The 24,509-nt window shown below is 32.6% G+C and overlaps 1 protein-coding gene across 1 annotated transcript in view; it reads right to left on the bottom strand.

Annotated features, from left to right (window-relative positions):
• Nckx30C (solute carrier family 24 member Nckx30C) overlaps nt 1-13,581 on the bottom strand; it is a 124,539-nt gene extending 110,958 nt beyond the window's left edge. The window contains exon 1 of the mRNA XM_068764351.1: nt 12,901-13,581. Coding sequence (XP_068620452.1) covers nt 12,901-13,581 — 681 coding nt within the window. The remainder of the gene's footprint in view (nt 1-12,900) is intronic.
• Nucleotides 13,582-24,509: the final 10,928 nt, after the last annotated feature.

The raw sequence follows: 24,509 nt of genomic DNA on the forward strand, positions 1-24,509 counted from the left end.
GCTTCTTCCGTATATTTCTGATAATACCGATGACTACATCTAGCAGCTTTTGATAACCTGTACGATATATATATATGTATACGTTCATATATCCATTAAAAAATTATGTGCAATTTTAAGTGTTATATATTCATTCTAGTGTAGAGCGGCTTAACAAAATTTCTTTCTTTTAACATAGAGAGAAACATAGAGTGCCTCGTCAGTCATCTATGACTGACACCGAGCTTTCCATTTAAGCAGCGTCAGTCATCGGCACTGATAGTTGTTATCTAAAATTTATCTTCTTCTTTCTTTTTCTTCTTTCGACCGTTCCTGCACTGCATCTAGCAACTTCCCGCGACCTTCACTATGTCGGTGGTCCACGTAGTAGGGAGCCTACTCACTCCGCGTCTACCGACTCATGGGCGCCACTAGAGAACCTTTTTGACCGAATTCGAGTGCCGGTCTGGCGTTAAAATCAGGGAGAAGACAATAGCCTCCCTGATAAGCGAAAAAGAAACTAGGAAAGAATTCCTCGCTTGTTGCAAGAATATATATATAATAATAGTTAAACACATATATATATATATTATATACAATAATAGTTAAAAACATTATACAAAAAAATAAAAATCCAAATATACAATAAGAAATGTGATAAAATGTGATAAAATAAAACTCAAATGTGATATATAATGTATTATAGAAAACAAGTAAAAATGTAAAATAAAAATGTAAAATGAAAAAATGTGAAAAGAAAAGAGGAAAGAATGATAGATGAACAGAGCAAAAGGGTAAGAAAGTAGAAATATAGCATGAAAGATAGATAATAGACCGAAAGAAAAAGTAAAATATGAAAGAAGAGAGAGAAAATAAAAAATCATGTGAAAAATTAAATTGCAAATAAAGTCCATGTCCCACCATAAATAAGGGTACGAGAGGCCCCCAATAGCGGGGGTTATAAAAAAAAACCTTTTTGACCTCAACTGCTATTCAAAAATGAAGTCCGCCTCATTTTTAATTATAAGAAATATTGTAATCAATGTACTTGAACCATGTTTTCAGATAGCCTGATTTTTATTAAAACAAGGTAAACTTAAAAATAATTGTCCCTCGTAAATATCTTTAAATTTTACAACCTGTTTGGTAAAATATATTACTAATATACTAGTGCGTTGAGTAAATTCTAAATTGCTAGTATTAGGTTTCGCATTATTGAACGTGGCATTGAACGTGTTATTATACAAAATCAATAGTTTTAATTAGTTTGCAACAATTACGAGAGATTACATTATACATGTACATAATTGATATAAAGTAGTTTAGCACTTTCTGCATATTATACATCGTAATTCTCACCTTAATTCAAGAATAATTAACTAATTATATTTCACGAACATTGACGTTGTCGTTTCAGTCCATAGTCGCTCACTGCAAGGCATAAGCCTATCCCAAATATATATATATATATATATATATATATATATATATATATATATATAGAGAGAGAGAGAGAGAGAGAGGTATATATCATAACCGCCACGCTTGGCAGGCGGGTTGGCGATCGCATGTGCGTTTATAGTGCTTGTTTGTAAGCAGTGACAATACCAAATAATTAACGCACAAAGTGTTAAATACGATTGAACCGAACCCCAGGAATTGAACCCGTGACCTACGTTCAGAAGTCCTCAACCGCTGAGCTACCACTCCTCGCTTGCAATAATTTCAGAGCCTTATAAATATTATTCTCATTTTATTAATTTGCGTTGATAAGTACTTTAATAATTTTAAACATTGAGATTATATTACTAATTCGAAGATATATAAGTAAAGGATGGTTTCTAGAACCGTGATATTTTGAAGTGGACACCGAGGATTGAATAACACAGCGTGGGATATCTACAAACTAGATAGACAATTTAATTACGTCCTAGGAAGATGTCAGAAAGCTTCTAACCAATCCTATTGGAAATATAAACAGGAGGCCTATTCCCATCAGTGAACGTATTATAACTTAAAAGATAATTATGATCTAATTAGAATATTTCTACATTGTTATTACAGATGTCCAGTAAAAAAAGAATCTTTTGTTTTAATAAGCTATCTATAAATATCATTCTTAAAAGAAAAATGTATACCACGAAATAACTCTTTGTCTTCGCTCTTGACAAAGGCTTTTGTTATTTATGACTTGAATTGTATACTTTTAGTCGCGACGGAATTAACGAGAAATTATTGACTAATACTATATATGTACTTTATTAAGAGAACTTCACAATGAAGAATATAAAGGAGGAAATTAGATATATTTTTAACAGGTTTCCCCAGCTGTGTTTGTACACAAACTTGTCTGATAGAAAGCGATGATGTAGTCGAAGATGAAGCAGGTATACTCAGTAGGTATTTATTCACCTTGACCTTGAAGAGACCCGGGTCATAATTCTCGGGATAAAAGGAAGCCGGCAGGATGTTCCATACTCAGACTGTGCAGATCGATAATGAGTTTATAAGAGCCTCAATACGTCATCGTCAGTGGCGAAAAGGGGAATTCCACAGAAACATAATTCTTTATTTACATCGGGATTACGGCAGCAACATTACTTTATTATAAGCGGCGCATCAAAAAAGGGGAATTCCACAGAAATACAATTCTTTTTTAAAATCGTTATAATGGCAGCGATATTACATCATCTTAAACATTGCATTAAAAAGGGAATTCCACAAATATAATACTTTGTTGACATCGGTATTATGGTAGCAATATTACGTTATCATAAGAGGCGCATCAAAAAAGGGAAATTCCACAGAAATACAATTCTTTTTTTTAAATCGTTATTATGGTAGTGATATTACATCATCTTAAATGGTGCATTGAAGTCGGAATTCCGCAAAAATAATACTTTATTGACATCGGTTTTATGGCAGCAACATTATCTTATCATAAGCGGCGCATCGAAAAAGGGAAATTCCACAGAAATACAATTCTTTTTTAAAATCGGTATTATGGCAGCGACATTACATCATCTTAAGCGATGCATCGAAGGGGTAATTCCACAGAAATATAATTATTTATTTATATTGGTATAAATACGGGCGAAACTTGAATGAATATACGAGTACATACTTCTACTTCAGACTTCACAATGTCATTACTTCCAAGACCTAACGGACGTGGGAACAATCCCTCATTTCAATTTCTTTCTTCAATATCTTCCAGAATGTTCTTGAAGTCGGTAGGTCATCAATATGTATATATTCATTCGAGCTTGCATGAGCTATGCTCCTACAAGTCAAATCACTTAATACCCCTCCAAGGCAACTCCACAATGTATAGGTGGTAGCATACGACTTTCTACTCGTCCTATAGAGAAAAGGGGATGGTTGAATAAGGTTGTGAAGTTTCGGAACGCATTTCGCAAAATTAATCTTGTAAAAAATTGTCAGACTAACTACTCGCCGACAGTGTACAAGGCTTTAAGTCGACCAGCACGCCCTTCTACCGAATAAAGAGCTTCGAGGTGGTATTTAGTCGAGCCATCCCCAAGATGGCTGCAGTATTTCATCTTCAGACCTGTACTTGGTACAGAGTAAGCTACTGTCCCGGTGTTAAACACCTCATGAACTTATTCAAGACACTAGCTAATCTAGCTTTATAATCAAGGTGGTTTCAGATGCTCAAGGTGATCAGCCAAATTTATGTAGGCACTTTGGAAGAGTCAAGAAAGGTTATATAATTATAATTTTATTATTATCAATGAATATGTTTATATTCGCTTACTCTTCTTTATAAATAATTAATGGAATCAAGCGTTACCTTGCGGAAGTCCATCCTAAGTAAGAAAAGGACCAATATTTAGCCACTTCCGTGAGAGTGAGGGGCTTACTCTGTGTTTGGCACTAATCGGTGTAACATAACCCCTGAAGATGCCCCGTGGAGGGGTGAAACACGTGTTGAGTGATTTGACGGTGACAGTTGTGTAACACCATATACGCATACGCATTTATCAGCCGGCTGGCGGGCGGTGCACTTTGTTGCACGATTACCACTGCATGTGCGGAAGTGGTTAAATAATGGTCCTTTTCTTACTTAATAAATAAGACAGATTACAACAGTTATTATTATTTAGATACTTTAAATAAAGAATTAAACAAATCTGTTATAACATCAATATTCAAATATCTTTCGTCAGAATGGATATTTTTCAATAAAAAAAACTTCTTTACCTATTCTTACTAGATGATAGGTTATAAGTTAAGCTGTAAATGGGTCAATGTATAGCTAATTTTTCAGCAAAAAGCTTTAAAACCTGACAACTACTTGCAATCATCCCCTATAAAGATATCTCTTCGAAATGTGATGTGTTAATTTATTTTTATATTGAAATGCGACCGGCCAATAAACTCAGGTAGTAAAGTCTGCAAGGACAGACAGTAGATATTAATTTATTTTAATATAATAGTAATACGAAATTTTTAAACGCTTATTCTAATTATATTGTCATTATTTATCATTTCAAAAAAAAATCATTAACTTTTGTAAAGTTTACATTTACCCTTTTAAAGCCTTTATATCTATAACAAATCATCCTGTATATCATTTCGTTATTTATTATTTTTGACCGTTGATTTTCAGATATAGTCTTTTACATATTTATTGAAAGTAAATGAGCTCTATATTGACACTTTTAAAGCTTTATTTGACACCCTTAACCAATCACCCTGTATGTTAAATTTCTTATAGTGGTTGTTAACTGCTAAAATGAACTGTCTTATACTACATTTATTATCCCAATTTGACCGGATGTTCGGACATTTTAGCCGGGTTTGACTTGACTTCACGTGACATAAAGTCACATTAGGTAGCAAAATAAACTGACTCCCCATATTAAAATGTCGTAAATTTCACGTTTAATCTAAAACAGTGTCAACGCTTAAACACGTTTTATGAACGGTTTTTATGTCCGCACGTTACGTAATATAGGATTTATTGCGGGCCATCAAAGAGGTTTTATACAGATGCCATTATGTCACAATTAAAGCATAAAAGATATGAAAGGCTTTCCAGTATTTATATGTAATGGATATTGTATGTTAGTAATTTAAATTGAAATCTTTGTATAGTACTATAATAAAGTTCTAGGTGTGGTATGATTATAGCGTATCAAATACTTTCGAAAACAGAATTTCCAATTTTTTTTTAGTGTTACCAGTGTTATTGTATGATGATAGTGGTAGTTTTATTTTGAATCTTCGCAATGTAGTCAATGATAAACGTTTAACAATTTATCTGAAATCAACAGTACTGTATCGTGCTCTAAAAGAGAGAAAAATAAACATACAGGATGATTATTTCATGATGTAAATTCTTAATTATTATATGATAATTATTGAATTGTATGTGATTTATATATATATTTATTTATATACATATATATATATATATATATATATATATATATATATGTATATAAATAAATATATATATATATATCTGTGTATGTCGAGTGGCAGCCTTAAATCGAGTGCCGATATCTTTTTATTTTTTCATTTTTCAAAAGGTTTTATTATTAAATACTATATTATCAAAAATACACCGTGATAATAATTTCTTTATAAAATTCGGATGAATAAATATTATTTATGGTTTTCTGTCTTTCCCTGCAGACTTTGTACTGCTAGAAGCAATTAGGCTCTCGCATTCCAAAAGAAATAATTAATTAGTGTAACATATTTCGTTCCATTCTAATTACATCTAAAAGCTTTCAAGTTTTTTGCTCCCAAATAAGCTACACATTGAATCCTGTTAAACTTTTACATTATTATTTATTTATGTAATTAGTTGGTATTGTCGTGTTTTATATTTAACAAGATGTATGTCATCTGTACTTTATCTTAGTGAAGCCTTACTATGGTTGATGACATGGTTGAATGACATATATAACAGAAGGCTGTTATCTAATATAAATAAAATATCCTATATCCAATATAACATCTATTTAACAACGTTGACTTTCTTCTCTACAACTAAGACAGACACCTTACGAAGCAGAGTAGAGCCAAGAAAAAAATAGATTAAAAAAATAAGTTAATGATCAATTAGAGTTCTGTTAAAAGTTCCAATGTTGAAAAAGCGAATTTTATCTTTAATACCTTAAAAAGTCGGTTAAAAACCTTATTCGAAATTATATTTCTTATATTCGTTAATATAATTTGGGAGCGCCAAATCACGTATTTATAACTAACTTAATAAAGAAAATTAATTCTTAAGGATGTAAACAAACAATTATGCATCGACGGCTAAAGAGAGAATGGGGTAGTTAAATTTTGAACACATTGTTACGCTAGTAGAAGAATAAGGAATTTTTTTACCCCGTTATATAGGGGAGTACGAGAGGCCCTATGTAGTGTATGGACAGAGACATATTTACTATAATAATTTTATTACATGACTTTATTTCCACATTTTTCTTCTATCTATATATATATATATATATATATATATATATATATATATATAGCATTAATTATCTATTATCACTTTTAAACTTTGTTTTCGTTCCATACATCGCCTTGATTCCATTGCAATCCTTCAAGAATAATACGGGCTGCAATTTTAGTTCACTCCTAATTTATTTTTGAATTATATTCTCACTGTTGACATATTGTACATATCAATATTATTTTTCTTTCTTAACATACCGTGTAGTATTTTTTTATTACCCCGTTTTAGAGCCTCTCGTTCAACCTTTATAATGGGTAAACAGGGTCTTTATTTACATTATAATTATTCAAATGATTATTAATAATTTCCATACTATTATATTTACATCAAAATATCTTTTATTCCTTTCCATACTTCCCTTTCATGCATCGCCTCACTTCCTACGCCTTCCGTACAGAGTTCTACAATTTTTACGTTTATTATTTTTATCATTTGTTTACTACCGTTACTAATTGGTATTGGAAGTATGTTGTTATTTACAAAATTATATTAAATCCATCGACAAATAATATCGTGAACATTTTAATAATACTACTTCGGTTATTTCTTATATATTTCTAACAAAGGACCTTCACTGCTAGGTATGGAACATAGGTTTTCAACAGGACGAGAAGGAAACAAGTTGCATCCGATTTGAGCCCGTCCACCCAAAGGTTGTCTGACTATCCTTTGGGTGGACGTCTTAGGCTACGCTTGCCAATCCGTGGTCCTCTACATAACTTTAAGACCCTAGCGATAACTTTGAAATAATATAGATGTGGTTTAGACTGTATTGTAAATAAACATATTTTTTCTTATGTGAACTTTTGGTTGAAGATGACAACATAGTGTAAAGGAGTCTAAGAAAAGAATATGTGTGTCTGTATCTAAAAATGATAATTTAATAAAAATTTAACTGAAATTTGCTTCGAATTTTGTATTCATGTCACATTACCAATAAATGTATGTTTAAAAAACATAATATTGATAATATTGTAAAAAAACACATTGGTAATTGATTTGTAAAGTCAACGGAATTGAACCTATACTAAAGTACTGTAACGGCGGTGTTATATTTCCGAACGTACTGCGGGTGCACTTTGATAAATCGTGTCAATGGTGTGCAGATGTCACGCTGACGAATTGAGAGCATCTGTATCGATCAACGTGTGTGAGTGCACTCATATATAGGGTGATTGGTTATAGGTGTAAAAGTTTTAAAAGGGTGAATGTATAACGTTTCGAAAATCATTGGCTTCGAGTAAAAGCGTCTTATATACATAAATATATGTGTATATGAATATTATGGATATGTATATACATAAAAATAATTACTGTTTACTATTTGTCCGTATATATTGTTAAGTTATTGCAAATAGCATTCCAGTTGAGAAAATAAATTATATTTATTAGGGTAATACATTTCAGAGAAATCACTTTGTAAAGGTTGATTGTAAATAGGTACGAAAACTTTATACTTATGATTTTAAATGAACTAAACATACAACCCTCGCACTAGAATATCGCATAGTAAAATTAACTATTGTGTATTATCTATCCTTGCAGTATTTGTACTGCCAAAAGTTTTTGGCCTGTCGCTTTCTTATAAAGAAACGTATCATTTTTACAAAGGGTGATCGGAAATAGGTGTAAAAACTTAAAAGATATACAAATGAGGTTACAACAATGCAAACGTGGTTTTTATGTAAAACGTAAACAATTTAAGGTGTCTTTACGTATTTATAAGCAAATATTAGGTTAATCATTATTGGTTATTGGAATACGTGAAATATTTTATGTTTATAATGACAATTTTTTATTTGTATTAAAAAATCATAAAAATGGAACATAAGAATGAATCATATAATAAACTTAGATAAAAATAAAAAAATAAAAAAAAGAAATATCTGTTAGTAAATAAGGCTGTCCATAGGTAATAAAGATATTTTTTTCTTTACGTACTAAATTAAGGTTAGGTGGGGTAGTCAGCGGTAGAAGAATGAGACTTGCGATTGTGGTACACAGTTTCGATTCCGGGGATTCATTCTTTTATTATTTAACTTTGTGCATTGATGATAAAGGATTGTCTCATAAACAAGTTTCCAGAGGACGGTCAGCAAGGTATTCTGAACCATAACATAACTGCGTTCGCCAACCCGCCTACGAAGCGTAGCGATTATGGTAAATCCCCGCATAAACATCTTTTAGGAGATACCAAAGCCTAGTAGTGAGCGCCTACGGGTTGAAACGACAGCATGCATTATGTACAAAAACATATGACAAATATATTATGAAATTATAAAAATTTAACATTTAAAAAAAATCTGACAATAAACAAAACGAAATCTGAAACATTAACGTCCCGATATTCTTCATAATGAGATGTATAACTTAAGAATTATTGAAAATATTAATTCCTGGTGAGTCAGCTGTTAGTTCATCATAGTTCATTGTACAAGTATGTAAAACATAAATATTTTAAGGCATTATAAATTGCTAAGTCCACTGAAAATATAATATTTATAATAGATATAACATATCACTTGTGATGAAGTAATATATAACTCAATATTATAACTCAATTAATATTGTAACAATTAATATTATAACTCAATAGCACGATTGGTGGTGGACAGTCATCATCAACTGTCACTGATAAGTCAGTGAACGAATGATCTCACTTCCTTAAACATCGAACTACTTGACGCTTTGCGAAGGCTGCAGGGAAACCAGAACTAACTAGACTACCACTCTGACAAGAGTACAAGAATCACTCTTGGCACTAATCGGTGTAACATAACTCCTGAAGATGCCCCGAGGAGGGGTGAAACACGTGTTGAGTGGTTTGATGGTTGAAGTTGTGTAGTTCGCATTGGTTGCCGCATGCGCATTTATCAGCGGGCTGGCGGGCGGTGCACTTTGTTGCACGACTACCACTGCATGTGCGGAAGTGGCTAAATATTGGTCCTTTTCTTATTTAGGATGGACTTCCGCAAGGTAACGCCGGATTCCATTAAAAGAGTACAAGAATGTAAAGAGAATAGTTTTTTAAAAGCGGTAACATCTCAAGGCAATACGCCAGTTTGGGAATTTCAAACGATGTATAAATTGTAACTGAAGTAGCTCAACTTTGTACTAAATTGAGTCAAAATGTTACGCCTCTACGAATGGAGGTCGAGGTTGTTGCATAATGACCTTTTTTAGTTAACCTCAAAAACCGCTCTCTCCGATTCTTATATAATTGTGTTAAGAATTGTAGGTGAAATAAAGTTTACATTTCACATATAACATATACACAGAATTATTAATTATGGATATAATACAACATATAAAACAATTTGTCAATTAATGTACTATACCTTTATCAAAAATAAATAGTTTCAGAAACACTAAATTCGTTAAATAATAATTAATTTATGTTATCTGTTCCTTCGGACTTTCAACTGCCAGAAAGCAAAAACCATTCGCATTCCGATTAAAAATAAATTAAAACAACATTTTTTAGAGCGATCACTTAACATTTGAAAATACGTATAAAGCCTTTAAAGTTTTATAATTACAAATGAATCACAGAATAAGATCATGATAGTTATACAACTCAAGAACGGCTGAACCAATTTTTACGATTTATCTTTTTTTTTTAAATTTTCCTTCATCTGGAATAAGATAGTTAAGCATTTAAACATTATATTCATCTTTTAAAAAACCCGTCACATCAGTCTAGCCGTGCTAAAAATTGGTAATTTTGTTTAAATTTGAAAATCAGATAGGCGGAACGAAAGAAGATAAAACCGAACAAAATATAACAGAAGAGAATGAGGGAAAAATACTCAAATCATTTCTTAAGTTACAATATATGTTAAATGTATCAAGGACTAAAGTCTAAAGTCCAGAAATTTTCATTAAATCGAAATAAATTTTAATGTAAGCTCAAACGGCGTCGAATGGAAAAACCAGTTCATGTTTCTGAAATCAATGTCGACTGCCATGTATTTCAAGGTAGGCGTATTTAAAAAGCTAGTTCTGATTATATCTTTTACTACTCTACTAGTAGCTTTTATACAGGATGATTAATTAGAAATGCAAGCACTTTAAAGTAGAGAATTTAATATAGGCCATTTGTCAGACAAGAAGCTGTAAAACTTTTTTGCCTATTTACGATCACTCTATATAATATGGTTTCTTTAAAATATGTTATGTTAATTTATTTTTAATTGAAATGCGATAAGATAGTAACTTCTCGCTGTACAACAAGTCTGCTGAGACAGATAATAAACAATAATTAATTTTAGTATGAAGTTGTTCGAATTTTAAAAAGGTTTTTTTTTATTAAATTTTCATTATTTATATATTATAGTAGGCTTTTATGTCTATAATCAATCGTCGTCATCTTTTCAGCCCATAGACGCGTTCTACAAATCATAGGCTTCCCGCAGAGATATCTAAATAATTTAAAAAGTTCATTAATTTGATCCGAGCTTTTATTTAAGCTTTCACATAAATAAAATAGTAACTTTTTTATTTCAAAGTTAAAGGCAGGCGTTAAAAACCTATTCTAAATCTAATTAATAACCAGTTAACGGATTCGAAGTAATTTCTAGCACAATTCTTCAATTATATTAACCTAATATATTCTGTTGAAGGAACGTATTCATAACGCCCAAATAACCAAATGTGAGAAAACAATGAATAATTTCACCTAAATTTACAGACTTAATATCTGTTTATCGACTAAGCTTTTTTAAAATTCAAGAAGCAATCACGTTTAGTATTTATAATCACTAATTACATTTTTTTAGAACTCGCTACGATGACTTGTCTTTGGCTACCTGTATATACAATGTATATACAATGTATTGCTCGACCTCAACTATATTATCGGTCTATCTAATAGGAGGACTAATCACGTTGCCTCTACTGGCTCCTTGTCACAGCTCGAGAACCTTCCTCTACCCCCAATATAACTTCAGACGAGCAAATCCTCGGTGAATTTGGTTCTACTAGGGATCTTATTTCTAATTTAATCTCCCAAGGAAGCTACGAGCAGGGCTCCTTGAGAGATCGAACTGCTTGGCTATGCACCCTCTACATTGCTCTCTGGGTGACTGAACCTTCTTTCTTATATGGCCCATCGTATACGACCATGTGTCAAATTTATAAGAAATCACCGACAACATACACTAGTCAAAGATTATTTTTTCAGGCGTTGCCTTTTGAATAGAAGATATTTCGTAGCTTCCCAAACAAAAAATAGTATTTAATTTGAAATTTATTCGTCCATAACAGACATAAATATAAATTGATGACGTGAACGTAAGCTCTGAAAGTTTTTACCGGAACATTAACACTGCGTAGCGAACAATAGCTTTTTTGTAGAGTTATTACGAGTTTACGCAGTTCTACTTTTGCAAGCTACGGCGTAGCGTGCTCGTAGAGGTTGCAACGTTGTAGCAGTACAATACTAACGATTGTTTGCGGCTTCGCTTACGTAACGGTCAATTTTCACGAGGACGTTTTGTTTTAGAGCAATATAAAGTTATGTTTTCATAACAATAGCTTTTCTAATAGCTTAACATTAAAAAAGCTCCGATTTAAAATCGTTTTTTTTATATTAAATATTCATTTTGATGTACATCTTTATAGTTTTACCTTAACATCATTCTATAATTTTAATATTTCCTTCATTTAAAATATTAATAAAAATGTTCTAATACAGTTGAGAGTTACAGATCACCGAATATCGCATTTACTCCTATAGCAGTTTTAATTTTACCTTATAATAAAATAAAATGTACTTAATCCTGGTCCTACAACAAAGCTATGATAGTTTTTAAGATAAACGCGAGAAATAATAAGGAAAAACGCAAATCAGTAGCTCGTATCGTATCGTAAACCCACTAAGTAACTAATCGGTAGCATAAAACTACGGGAGCGTTATCGCTCAAATCAAACGAGGCTCACACGTGAACGGGGCACGCCATTGTTACGTAAGAGGCGGGGGTAAGGCCGCCCAGTCACCATAACAACCCGATTCAAACAGGACACCTCTCGCTTCATTATAAACAAGTCTACGCTACGAACGCTACGAACGCTACGCCGCTCATCAATGTTGTCTACGCAAAACAACGCCCTGAATTCAAAACAGAAAGGTGTTTGTTATTAGTTAATCCTACTGTCTACATTAATAATCGAAAAATTACATTTATGTCTTCTCTTAAATATATGCAAAATTATACTACTTTCACTATATATACTAAAACAAAACTATTTATTACTCTCGGAATTTAGTCTATGGGACATTCATGGCTTGACGTAGATTTGGAGTAACGAAATGGTTTTATAAATAAAAATGATTTTCTGATATTGGCTTTTCAGTTATATAGTCACCGTTGCCAGATCCACGTCAAAACCAACCATGCAAGGTGTGCGGGCGAGCTTACCGTGGGCATCAGCTGATCAGTACTCCTAACTCTGGTCACCTTGTTCTTGTAGATTAACTTCTTCAGCGCTCTCTCGACGGGCTGGTTCCACCTCATGAACATAACGTACGCGCCGTACAAGGAGAACAACACCAACGCCTCCTGCCAGTATATCATGCTGTCCCGGAAACAGTATATCAACACTAACAGGCTGATCGAGTAGAAGGTACAGTCACGGAACAGCGGCCACCAGGTGAGGGAAAGGGTGGTGCGAGAAAACAAGGCGCAAGCGCCGATCACGAACAGTATGTTGAAGACGGCTGAGCCCACGATCGTCCCGATGCCCACGTCGTCGAACGACACGAACACGCCGATGATGGAAGTGAAGAGTTCTGGAGCCGAGCCCCCGGCTGCCATGAAAGTCGCGCCGGCTACATCGTCTCGGATCGCGAGCCGTTCGATGATCACATCCAAGGCTGGCACGAAGAACTCATCGCAGACTATCGCAAGGGCTACGAACATGTATCCCATGCCCAGCACGTGTAAGAGCACTGCACCTGAGCGGCGCTGTTCTTCCGTGAATAGATCTTCGGGGAAGAGGGGGGCCTTCTCCTCCTCGGGTAGTAGGGTGGTGAAGTTCGTGGCGTTGGGCTCGCCGGCCCGCGCCGCCGCTAGCAGCGCGAGCAGCAGCACGCCACCCATTCCTCCCGGGGGCTGCCAGCAAACTGCCGCCAAACGCCGACAGCCGCCGACGCGACGCGACTACACTCCACTCGCGACATCTACGAATCGACCTCATACATCTCGGGATATCGTTATATCGACTATCGACATTCATTCGTTTATAAAAATATCTCTACTAAAAATTATTTACTAAAACAGCTATTTGGTTTATTTTTATCATTCAAATCAGTCATTATATTTATTTATTACGCTTTTTGAAATTCGTTTTGACATTATATTCATCAAGTTAGTTTTTTTTTTAATTAAAAAAGCATTTGGTCTGGTATTATTATAGTAACCAATTATCCAAGAGAGCTAGAGAACAGATATGAAATTGAATTAAAGATATCACACATAACATTACACGAATATTAACACTACGTAGCGATCTATTAAAATTTCATTTTTTTAAAATAATTTACTAGTCATCTTAGGTACTTCGATATCATTAAAGAACCTTTTTTTCTTTACTGTATATTATATTTCATTGTTATATTATAAGTAATAAACAATTAGTTTGAGTAGTTAACCAGTGCCGATTGTTTAAGGTAGTAATCGATACATCGGTTTGTATCAGTGCAGGCAATCCCTAGTGGCGTCGCCGCCTCCCCTCGCCCTCCTCCCCCCTCCCCCCCCTCCAGGCCGCCGGTGGGGGTCGTTCGATAGCGTCGCACTGCGCCGCACCGCCCCGCCTTGGCTTCCAGCCCCTACTCACCCTGTCTGGACCTACAAACGTAGTGCTATAGATGCGCTCTTGAACCCCTCGAGCTGGGCATCTGCATGTAGCTTATAAGTATCGCGGTAATAGATCCTTAAGAGATTGTATATAATATAAACGTGTTTTAAAACATAATTTTACAGCTTTTTATAAACTAAATATAGCCTATTATGCTAATGGGAGTTTTTTTGTAAAACTTTAAGCATTTAATTATTAGTGAAAAGAAGGCTAATATTATGCCAATATATAAATATTATTAGTCTAATATAATACTTATTTTTTATAATTAATTATCTATTACTGCTTCCTTAACAGTTACTACATAACGCACTAATTGTATTGTTAAATCATTAGACTTGAAGTATACATAAAACTTTGATATTTACACTCTTAGTAAAAATATGCCAAATATTATGCCAGTAAATGAAAATTATTAATCTAATATTATAAATATTTATGCTTCGTAGTATATTGATAGTTACTACATAGCTTAATAAGCATGTTATTAAATTATTATATTGAAAAATTTTGAATTTTGTACCGTTTACACAAATATAGCGAATAATATAGTAATAGAAAATGAATATTATTGTTATAATATCTCACTTAGTTTGTTGTATTATTAAGTGCTTTATATATTTACGGTTGTATACATTATATCAATTGGGTTGTTTAACTATTATATTTATATTAAAAACTCAAAGTTATAAACTATTTGTTAAATAAAGAAGAGCATGTATTAAAATAATTAAAACATATTAATATAAGCTTAAGCTTGGAGCATCGGCGAAAAGTTATCAGTTTGTCGGTGTTTTAAAGACTGCATTTTGGAGAGTGTGCTTCAGAGTTACATCAATTAATTATCCCATCTCCTTTCTTTCGTTGGACAATAAGACGAATGGATTCACGACATCCATATGATTGAACCCTTCAACTCGCACTAAGCGTTTTGATACTACCTTTATAGTGCAAACAGCCAAGGTAAGGAACAACCTACCAGGGTCGTTGTTTCTAGCTAACTATAGATGAGGATTTTTTAAGTCAAGAGTGAATGGTTTCTTTTAAGCAAGCATGTAGCATCATAGACCTCGTCATCACTTAACATCAGGTGAGACAAAGGTCAAATGCTTCGTCTATAGTTAAATAAAAAAGATCAATTATTTAATAATAATGTATCAAAAATTATACTTTTAAATTATGGGGCTTCATAAATATATTAATAACTGTGTAATTGAAATGATGTTTATTTATTTTATTTATTAATATTATCATTGTATTATTACAAATTATATTAAATATATATATTAGGGGACCGGAAAGTAATGTTGCTTTCTTGGCTTAAATTCATACAAGTACATTTTGAATTTCCAATAACAATTTTCTAAATTCACTTTCGTAATCAACAACCTTTTGAAATCCAGTATACAAATTTTCAAGGCCAACGCGGTTAAAATCATTCGTTTTTTCTGTAAAATATATCGACAGAAACGACACTACTTTCCGGTCTATATTGGAGGACCGAATATATATATATATATATATATATATATATATATATATATATATATATATATATATATATATATATACTTAAGCGTCGCCTATTGGTGAGTAAAAATTTACTATTTTTTTTATTATAAAAACCGTTACAAATTTAGAGAATCGAAGATGAATAACAAAAACCAAAATCTTTAAATGGACCGTATATAAAATTTATTGCAAGTTTGCAGTAAATACTAGTAAAGATTATTTTTGCTGGGTTCTGCAGTATTTCAGTTCGGAAGAGCTCTAGACGGAAGATAAATGTAGTCAACAATTTAGTAGCTGAGAGCTGTTAAGCTATTAATTAAAAATATATTTTTCTATTTTTCTTTTTAATTTTAACTTGTGGCAAATAATCGCTTTGGTTGTGCAAGCAACTATTATTTGCATCTGTCGCTCGCAACTTCAGTATAAATCACGCAGACTGCGGTCTCGGTGTTTTATCATTTCGACTACGGGGCAAAATAAAGTTTAATATTAATAACAAATAACATAATGCATTGTTTTTAATACTAAATAATAAATATAGAGAAAGTTCCTGCATATTTTATACGAAAATTCGGGACCTATTTTTTTTTGCAAAGTTCATTTAATTTTAACAATTTTTTTTATTTTATACTTTAAGTACTAGTTGCAAGATACGAGAGCTCGGCTCAGGGTCGACATACCATAGGACTCCTTTCGAAACTCACCGACATAAACAAACTGCGAAAACTCATCAAGACATCTTTCCATCTCACACAACTAATAAGCAGGCACTGGTACTGCAAGCTGTACTTGCACCGTTGTAAAATAATCGTTGATGAGACTTGCCCACGTGCCGACTTCACAGTACAGACCTTTCATCACTTACTCAGTACTTCTGATTCGATTCCAAAAGACGTAACCACGTGACCTTATGTGAAAACCTTAATATACCTCCGTTCAACTTACCGGCACTTCTCAAGAAAAAATGTACTGCAGAATCTTTTGATGAGTTGGCCCGGCACATTGTCCTAAATCTCAAGGCATTTAACGGTCTGTAGCACTTGGGCAGCGACTTGAAATAAAATAATGTACCAACTAATATATAATTGAGTAAAACTTTATTGTTAATATATATACATTTTAGCTGTATTTACCCATAAGAGAAAATTGTAAAAATTATAAAACGCTGTGATAATAAAGATCCGTATCAAATAGCGGCAACCCTCTCCCAACTGTCTGCGCGTAGTAAAAGCGAAAAAAAAATGTTGTACAAAAACACTAATGATACAAATTAGGATTAATAACAAAAAGTACTAGTTACATGATAATAGGCGAGATACACAACAAGTGGTCATTACAAATTTCCATTTTTAGCAATATTTAAATCAGTGTTTTTCAACGTGGGATCCCACAGGGGGCAATTTGAGTAGTGAACTCTGTACGAACCTTTCGCATTACACTAAAAATTATGTATGTTATAAAGGGGGGCGTAAAAATTCCATCTTGCATGAACCGTTGCAGTAGAAATTTCGAGTCTTCTCATTAAAATGACGTTCACCTAACAATGACTAAAGAATTCTGAACAGATTGAAACACAGAAATCACGGCACAGGACATTCTCGGAGTAACTGCACAGGTTCAAAGTCAATGGGAGTCCCTCGTACATCTGTGACCCAGCGGTGGACATGACCGTGGTTTAGATTGGCTTGTAAAATGGAAAGGGGTAAGATCATTACCCAGAACCGCCGCACTTTCTTGCGGTTTTTTTACAAGGCTATAAGTGATGTAATAAAGTATAACAAAACCGTGTAAGAAGACATTGTTATATATTGAGTTAGTAATTGTTACAAAGAAAAAGAGGAAGCTAGAAAAGTATTATATAACACAAAATAGAAAAATTTGCAGGAAATTAAAATAAAAATAGTCAATAGGAAATTTAAATAAACAAAATTTCAAGAAATGTGGCGAAAGAGAGGATGCGTGGTTGCTGTAAGAATGCTAGAAAAAAATATAAGATGAAACGAGGAAGAAAGAGAGAAATTGTAAAGGATGAGAGAGAGAGAGAGAGAGAGTGAAAATAGGAAAGTTTGTGAAAAATCATTGTGAAATAGGCTTACAATAAAGGGGACTATAAAAAAACCAACTGTACTATTCTTATTGATGCTCCATTATTTCAATAAAGGTCACAATTGTTTGCTGTTAGCGTTGCATTTTTTTATTTTCATTTATAGACTCTCTCAGATAGAACGGAAAACAACTTAAAAATAGCTCTAAACAAAATTTTATTTGTTACAAATGTCAGATACAAATAGCACAACTAAAAAGGTTTTATTATAACTTTAAATATATTATATTTTTATTCCTATCTGATATAATATTTCTGCCATATACTATCGGCGTTGAACATAGGGGAATGGTCCGCGCCGCTATCTTATCGAGGATTTATAGGCTGTAGAGAAAAAATATCAGGTTTACGAAGACTTCGTATGTCTCAATGAGGCCATCGCGAAAGATCGTAGCGTAGTTTTGTTCTGTGCCAGGTAATTTTATTTATGGACTACATTTATGTATTCTGATTGATTTAATTATTTCGTTTTTTGACATTATTTCTATAGCACTAAAATAAAGATACGAAACCAATCAAATGTACCCTTAAAATCCTTTTATTTTATAATTTTTAATACACTTTATTGTATATCTAATTTCATAAAGATAATATAAATTTGTAATAACATAATAAAGTACAACAGGTAGTCTTATCACTAAAGGTTATTTCTGACAGACAATCTTAACATAGAAAGAAAGAAATCAAATCAAAATTAACAAAACAAGTAATTTCATAAAAAAATTTATTTAAAATTTTGATTACAATAACAACGCGTGTGCGATCATGGTAGGCATGTACTTAATATTATTTTTCGTAATAATCAAGCTTTATTCATTTTCACTTTATACAGGATGATTATCGATGTATAAGATTTAAATGGTTCAATGTATAGCTAATTTACAGTCAATTAATGTATGATACAAACTCTATCCAAAAATCAATAGTTCCTCAGATAATAAAGTAATCATAATATAGTAGAAAAATTCGTTTGCAAAATTCGGATAGCCACATTTGGAAATATATTATCATTTGCTATCCTGCAGAATTTACACTGCCAAAAAGTTAAGATATGTCTAATAACAATAGAAAAAAATATATTAATGTAACATACAGAGTTATCACTTAAACAGTATGATTGGAGATAGGTTCATTTTATTTTATTCCTCTAATACTTTTACACCAATAACCAAACATCCTTTATAATTGGAAATAAAAAATAGTGGAACACTAGAGGAGTAAGCAGAGGTCATGATGGCTCTAAAAAAAGTTAACTGCCGACCTCGTAAATTAAAAATAAAAAAAATATAGCGAACGGACAAATATCCTAAGGTACAATAACCTGCCCGAGTACTATTTTATGACATATTATTATTACAAAAACTACATAAAATTTAACAATGGCGATGATGTAATGTCAGCAGTGTAAAAGTAATAAATAAAAAAAAAATTGATTTATTATAAATAGTTGAACATTTTTTACATAAATTATTTCCTTAGGAGTAGAAAACATCAGAAGTAAGGAGGCTCGCCTTCGTTGTTTCAGCCCATAGACGCCTACCGATGGCCTCCCCCCCCAAAGATATCTATAAGGGGATATACCATAATCGCCACGCTTAGCATGCAGGTTGGCGATCATAGTGTGGTATTATCGCACGCTACTGCTCATCCTCTGGAAACTTGTTTCTCAGCAGCTGCAATCCTATATAATTAACACACAACACGAACCCACGACCTATGATCTCAAGTATCAGTCCTGGGATACCACTTTTGCGCTATGGAGAGTTTTACCTTATCCTAATTAAAATAAAAGATTATTATGTGAAGTAAAGCGAAGGCTATTCCATATAGAATGCTTTTACGGAATACTTGTATTGATAAAATTATGTAGCTATTTAAACACCTACGGGAATAATGTCATAAAAGGTTCCCACAGTCGCGTGGCGTGTTATGTATGAGTTTGTCAATCCATATCCTTTTTTATTTTTCTGACTTGATTTTTATGCCTCTCGTTCAACAACTGTCACGGGTGGACACGGTCTTCATTTACATAATCTTTTTTTTTACTTCCATACTTTAAATACCTTCACAATATCTTTCATTTCTTTCCATACATCACCTCACTTCCGTAGCTTTCGCTCTAGAATTCTTCAGTTTTACGTTTATTATTATTATCATTTTTTAATAATTTATTTCTTCTTAATTCTTATTTATTTTCTTACTATCTACATCGCACTTAATTTACATTCTTAATATCAACTTTTTTATCACTCTTATTTATTATTTTCATTAATTTTGACAACCTATGTCCTGTTTGTGATAACATATATAGCTTCAAGTGTAGCACCTACATTTGTGTCTTCTCTTCACCAATGAAGTTTATTTTTAAAAATGTTTATTGACTACAAAATTGCATCAATGTTATATTTCATTATAAGCGTTCATAAAATAGACCATGAAGAAACTAAACGTATGCTCATTTATTATCCGATACAAACATATTAACAGTCCCTTGATTTGCGTGGAAAGCACTTCCTTTTATGGTAATAATTTCATTTTTTTTTTAATTTCTAAACGCAAACAAAAGTATAATATTGAAGATAAGTTTTATACCAATAAGCGCTATAATTTGAAAATATGCATTTTTATGTGAACGCCTTCTCAACCATTCTTGTGGATGTAATTTAAAAAAATAGTTCTTAGCTGATTTTTACTTAGCAATAGCAATATATTCAACAAATTTAAAGTCTTTAAAGCTAATGGTTCTAGAGATATTGTGATGAGTCAGTGGATATAAAGAAATATACATACATACAATTAAAGAGCGTAGATTCAGTTCTTCTATATCAAAAGTTAGCCGACACTAAAGCGACCTATTCAATATTGATTATTACCGATTCTTCCGGTAATCCCTGGCACCGTCGGCGCCTGCCAACTTGACTATTCAATGAAGGAGAGATAAGCTTCTTAGTGCGGAAATGTGAATTGTTCCACTAAATTAATTTCAAATATTAACATTTTCTCTATTATTTATTAATAAAAACTGCCTATTTCTATTCTATACCATCATGCCTATGCTAATAATATTCAGTCTGTATTTAAAAAGTTAACTTGCCGATTTTTTTTTCTATTCTTATCAAGATAAAACAAGGCAATACCGGTATTAGATGTAAATAATAGTAAACATTGTAAGAGCGGGACAGGCGCTAAATTTAAAAATAGAATTTATTAAATACATGTATATGACTATAAGCAAAGTATTTGACCTCTATCTCACCTAATTTTTAAGGGATGACAAAGTTTACGATGCTACGTGCTTGCTACGAAGAAACCTATTCATTTTTGACTTGAAAAGTCCCTAGTTATAGTTTGCTGAACATCATCGATAGGTTGTCCATTCCTTAGCCATTCGCATTATAAAATTAGTATCAAAACACTTAGAGCATGTTGAAGGGACTTCAAACATGTATCGATGTCGTTAACCCGTGAGTCTTGTTGTTCGATATAAGAAAGAAGATAGGGGAATTAGTTGACATAACTCCGACGTATACTCTCCAAAATGCAGCCTATAGAACATCATTAAACTGGCAACATTTAGCGGATGCTCCAATAGTTATATCGATCATGCCATAGCCTTAAAACGACTTTACTGATTTCATTCCCCTTTTTTATGGAAAAATAAATACATTAGGTTCGACTTGTAATGTCGATTAATAAACCATAAGAACAGTCGACGTATTTTGTGGCATCGATCTTTAAAATTCATTTTCTTCAATTGGCTGATTGTGTGTGAATAGCATCTGCGTTATATACTCACTAACAGTAGAATTAACAATTTTGTCTATAAAAAAGCATTTTAATAAGCGTTGTAGTCGTAAAAAAATAAATGAAGTCGCCTATTGTTATAATTATTTACTTATTATACACATCTTTTTCATTTTCTTTCTTACGATGGTCGGCGATTATTAGGGAAATCGCAATTTTTGGTATAACAGCTCTGAAGATCAAACGGGCGCTTTTTCCAAATCACTGGTTTTTCAGCCACGATATCCTTCTAACAACACTTCGCTTTCCGTAAATCTTAAGCCTGTACGATAAGTGTCAGTTGTTCCATATTTTGAGTTTCTCGTCATGTGGCCCAAATATTCTAGCTTTCTTTTTTTAATTTATGTAGCACCTTTCATTTTTTCTCCATGCTATATCCATTTTGCTACTTAACACCTCACAGATGGAACAGTGTTAAGTAAACTAAACACATACATACATACTTATGCTAGTTACAGCCCTGAAGTGTAAAAGAAGACCGGACTAAAAGGAATGCCACATCACATCAAGCGGCATCATAGGCTGGGAACGTTTGACGAATGAATAGAGTAGGAGGTATATGGAAGGAACGACAGAATTGACAACGCGGAAATTTTTCAAGACGACGTCTCCGTAGCATCGAGTTGGACACAGTCTTGGCCCAGATGCTCACGGGTCACGGGGGATTCCCGGAGTACCTACACAAGTATAAGCTCGAGTCCCTTGTACTTCTATAAGCCGGGGGTAGATCAGACCGTGCTCCCGATCCCGAGCTCCTGCTAGGAAAAAATATTAGTGAGAACAGTGTCGTTTCATTAGTAAATATCGATAAAGATAGACCTGCGTGTCTCAAATACTGCAAGGCTATATTTCAGAACGTGATCAAAAGAAACAGTACCGAAAAATAGCAAAATATGAAAATGGTAATAAAATATATACAAAAAAACTATAAATAATGTAATAAATTGAATATGTTGCTGTGAAAAAAAATTTGGGAAAACCATTTAGACCTACACAGGTTGATAGGTTATTGATATGAAAGCTTTAAAGGAGTAAATGTATAGCCACATTTACAGTCAATTTATTTATGGTACACCCTACCTAATAAACCAATGGTTTTAGAAATAATAAATAACGTAATGATAATAAAGTACGAAAAAGCTTTTTTCAAAATTCGAATTGCTACATATTAAAATTAATTATTGTTCATTATCTGTCCCTGCAGATTGTCTACAGCCAGAAGTCATTGGCTTGTCGCATTCCAATTTGAAAAAAAAACACATATTTCAGTGCGTAGTGTTTATAGTGAGGGGTTTATTGGATGTGTGAAAACTTTAAAAATATTGCGGAGATGTGCACTATACATTAACTCCTAAATAATCAATCACCCTGTATTTATGCAGTAGATAGTTAAAATCTCTCGAATTTTCTGTGGCTCACTCACTGCTCTGCATCTTGATTTCAAATTGACGTTGATTTATGGGAAACTAAATTTAGTTATTTATTGGCGCTTTTATAAGAATATTCGCATAAAAGTACATAAAAGATCTTAAAAAATTTATTTCATACTTATTAGTTGAAGTTTTGATAGATAATATTTTAGCGTCTCCTATAACAGTGTCCCAGTTTTCGCACCTGGTGCTTACGTAAGATGGCGGACAGCCAAATTTACTGGAAAAATTATTTTTTCAAAATAATGTCAAGATTTTTATATACTTTTTGACGTACTAGTTGAACTAATCATGTCTTTATTTCACAATCAAATGAAATATCATTATGTTCACACAAAAATAATGATGTTTTATATAATAAATAAAAAAAATATTTTCTTTACGTTATTGTAAAAATAATAAAACCTTTGACATTACAGGCTTAAATAAAATGAATATTAAATGTTTAGTTTTATTGTTTGCTTGGTTAAATACAGACCACTTCCAACCGAATGGAATGGAATCTTAATGGAATGGCAAATGCTTTTGTAAGGACCTATAGGTCTCCTCGGTGACAGTACCGTTCACCTTCTGTCGTCACAACGAAAGATGTTTCTTTTTAAAACAATGTATTTAACCCACACCAATTTTATCTAAGAGCCTAGGAGATTATAATGGATTTAACTTTATCACTGTTTTGTCACGGCTGGATATTTCATTCAGCGGTGAAACTAAAAAATCTATCGAACCTACGTAGTCAGCAGAAGGAAATTTATCCCCTCCGTTGACATAAGCTTTGACTGCGAATTTGCGTAAGCATTTATATATATACACCGAAAAGTATTTAATATCAATCCACTTGCACTGTCCGCCTGTCATCATTATCATCATTTCAGGCGTGAAAAGCTGGATGAAAGCCGCCTGCATCCAATTTTAAATAGCTGAAATTAAAATTTATAAAGATGAAAAATAATTATACTTAAAATTTTATTTATTAGTCACTAGCAGCACGAACAGACTTCGTCAAGTTACAGACCTCTTGTAGTTTAAAAGAAAAAAAATTCGTGTTACAGAGTCATTACTTAATATATTGCTTGGTTTTTCTAATAATAAATAACCAACTCGATTGATAATAAATAATCGATTACTTCCAAAATTATTTTGGAAGTAAATCCATTTCGTATACAGCTAAACCTCAATAATCATGTGATTATATTTTCAACTAACAGTCCCCCGCCTGCTTCGCTAGATTCGCATTGATATTTGTGAGTGTTATTATATTATTAAATCACAATTATTTATCTAGAACTAAAAAAGCTTATTTCACTGCTTATTATATCAG

The sequence above is a fragment of the Battus philenor genome, unplaced genomic scaffold (assembly GCF_028537555.1).
Source record: "Battus philenor isolate CCGP_79_NKW_IND1 unplaced genomic scaffold, ilBatPhil1.0.hap1 SCAF_19, whole genome shotgun sequence".
In the NCBI taxonomy this organism is placed as follows: Eukaryota; Metazoa; Arthropoda; class Insecta; order Lepidoptera; family Papilionidae; genus Battus; species Battus philenor.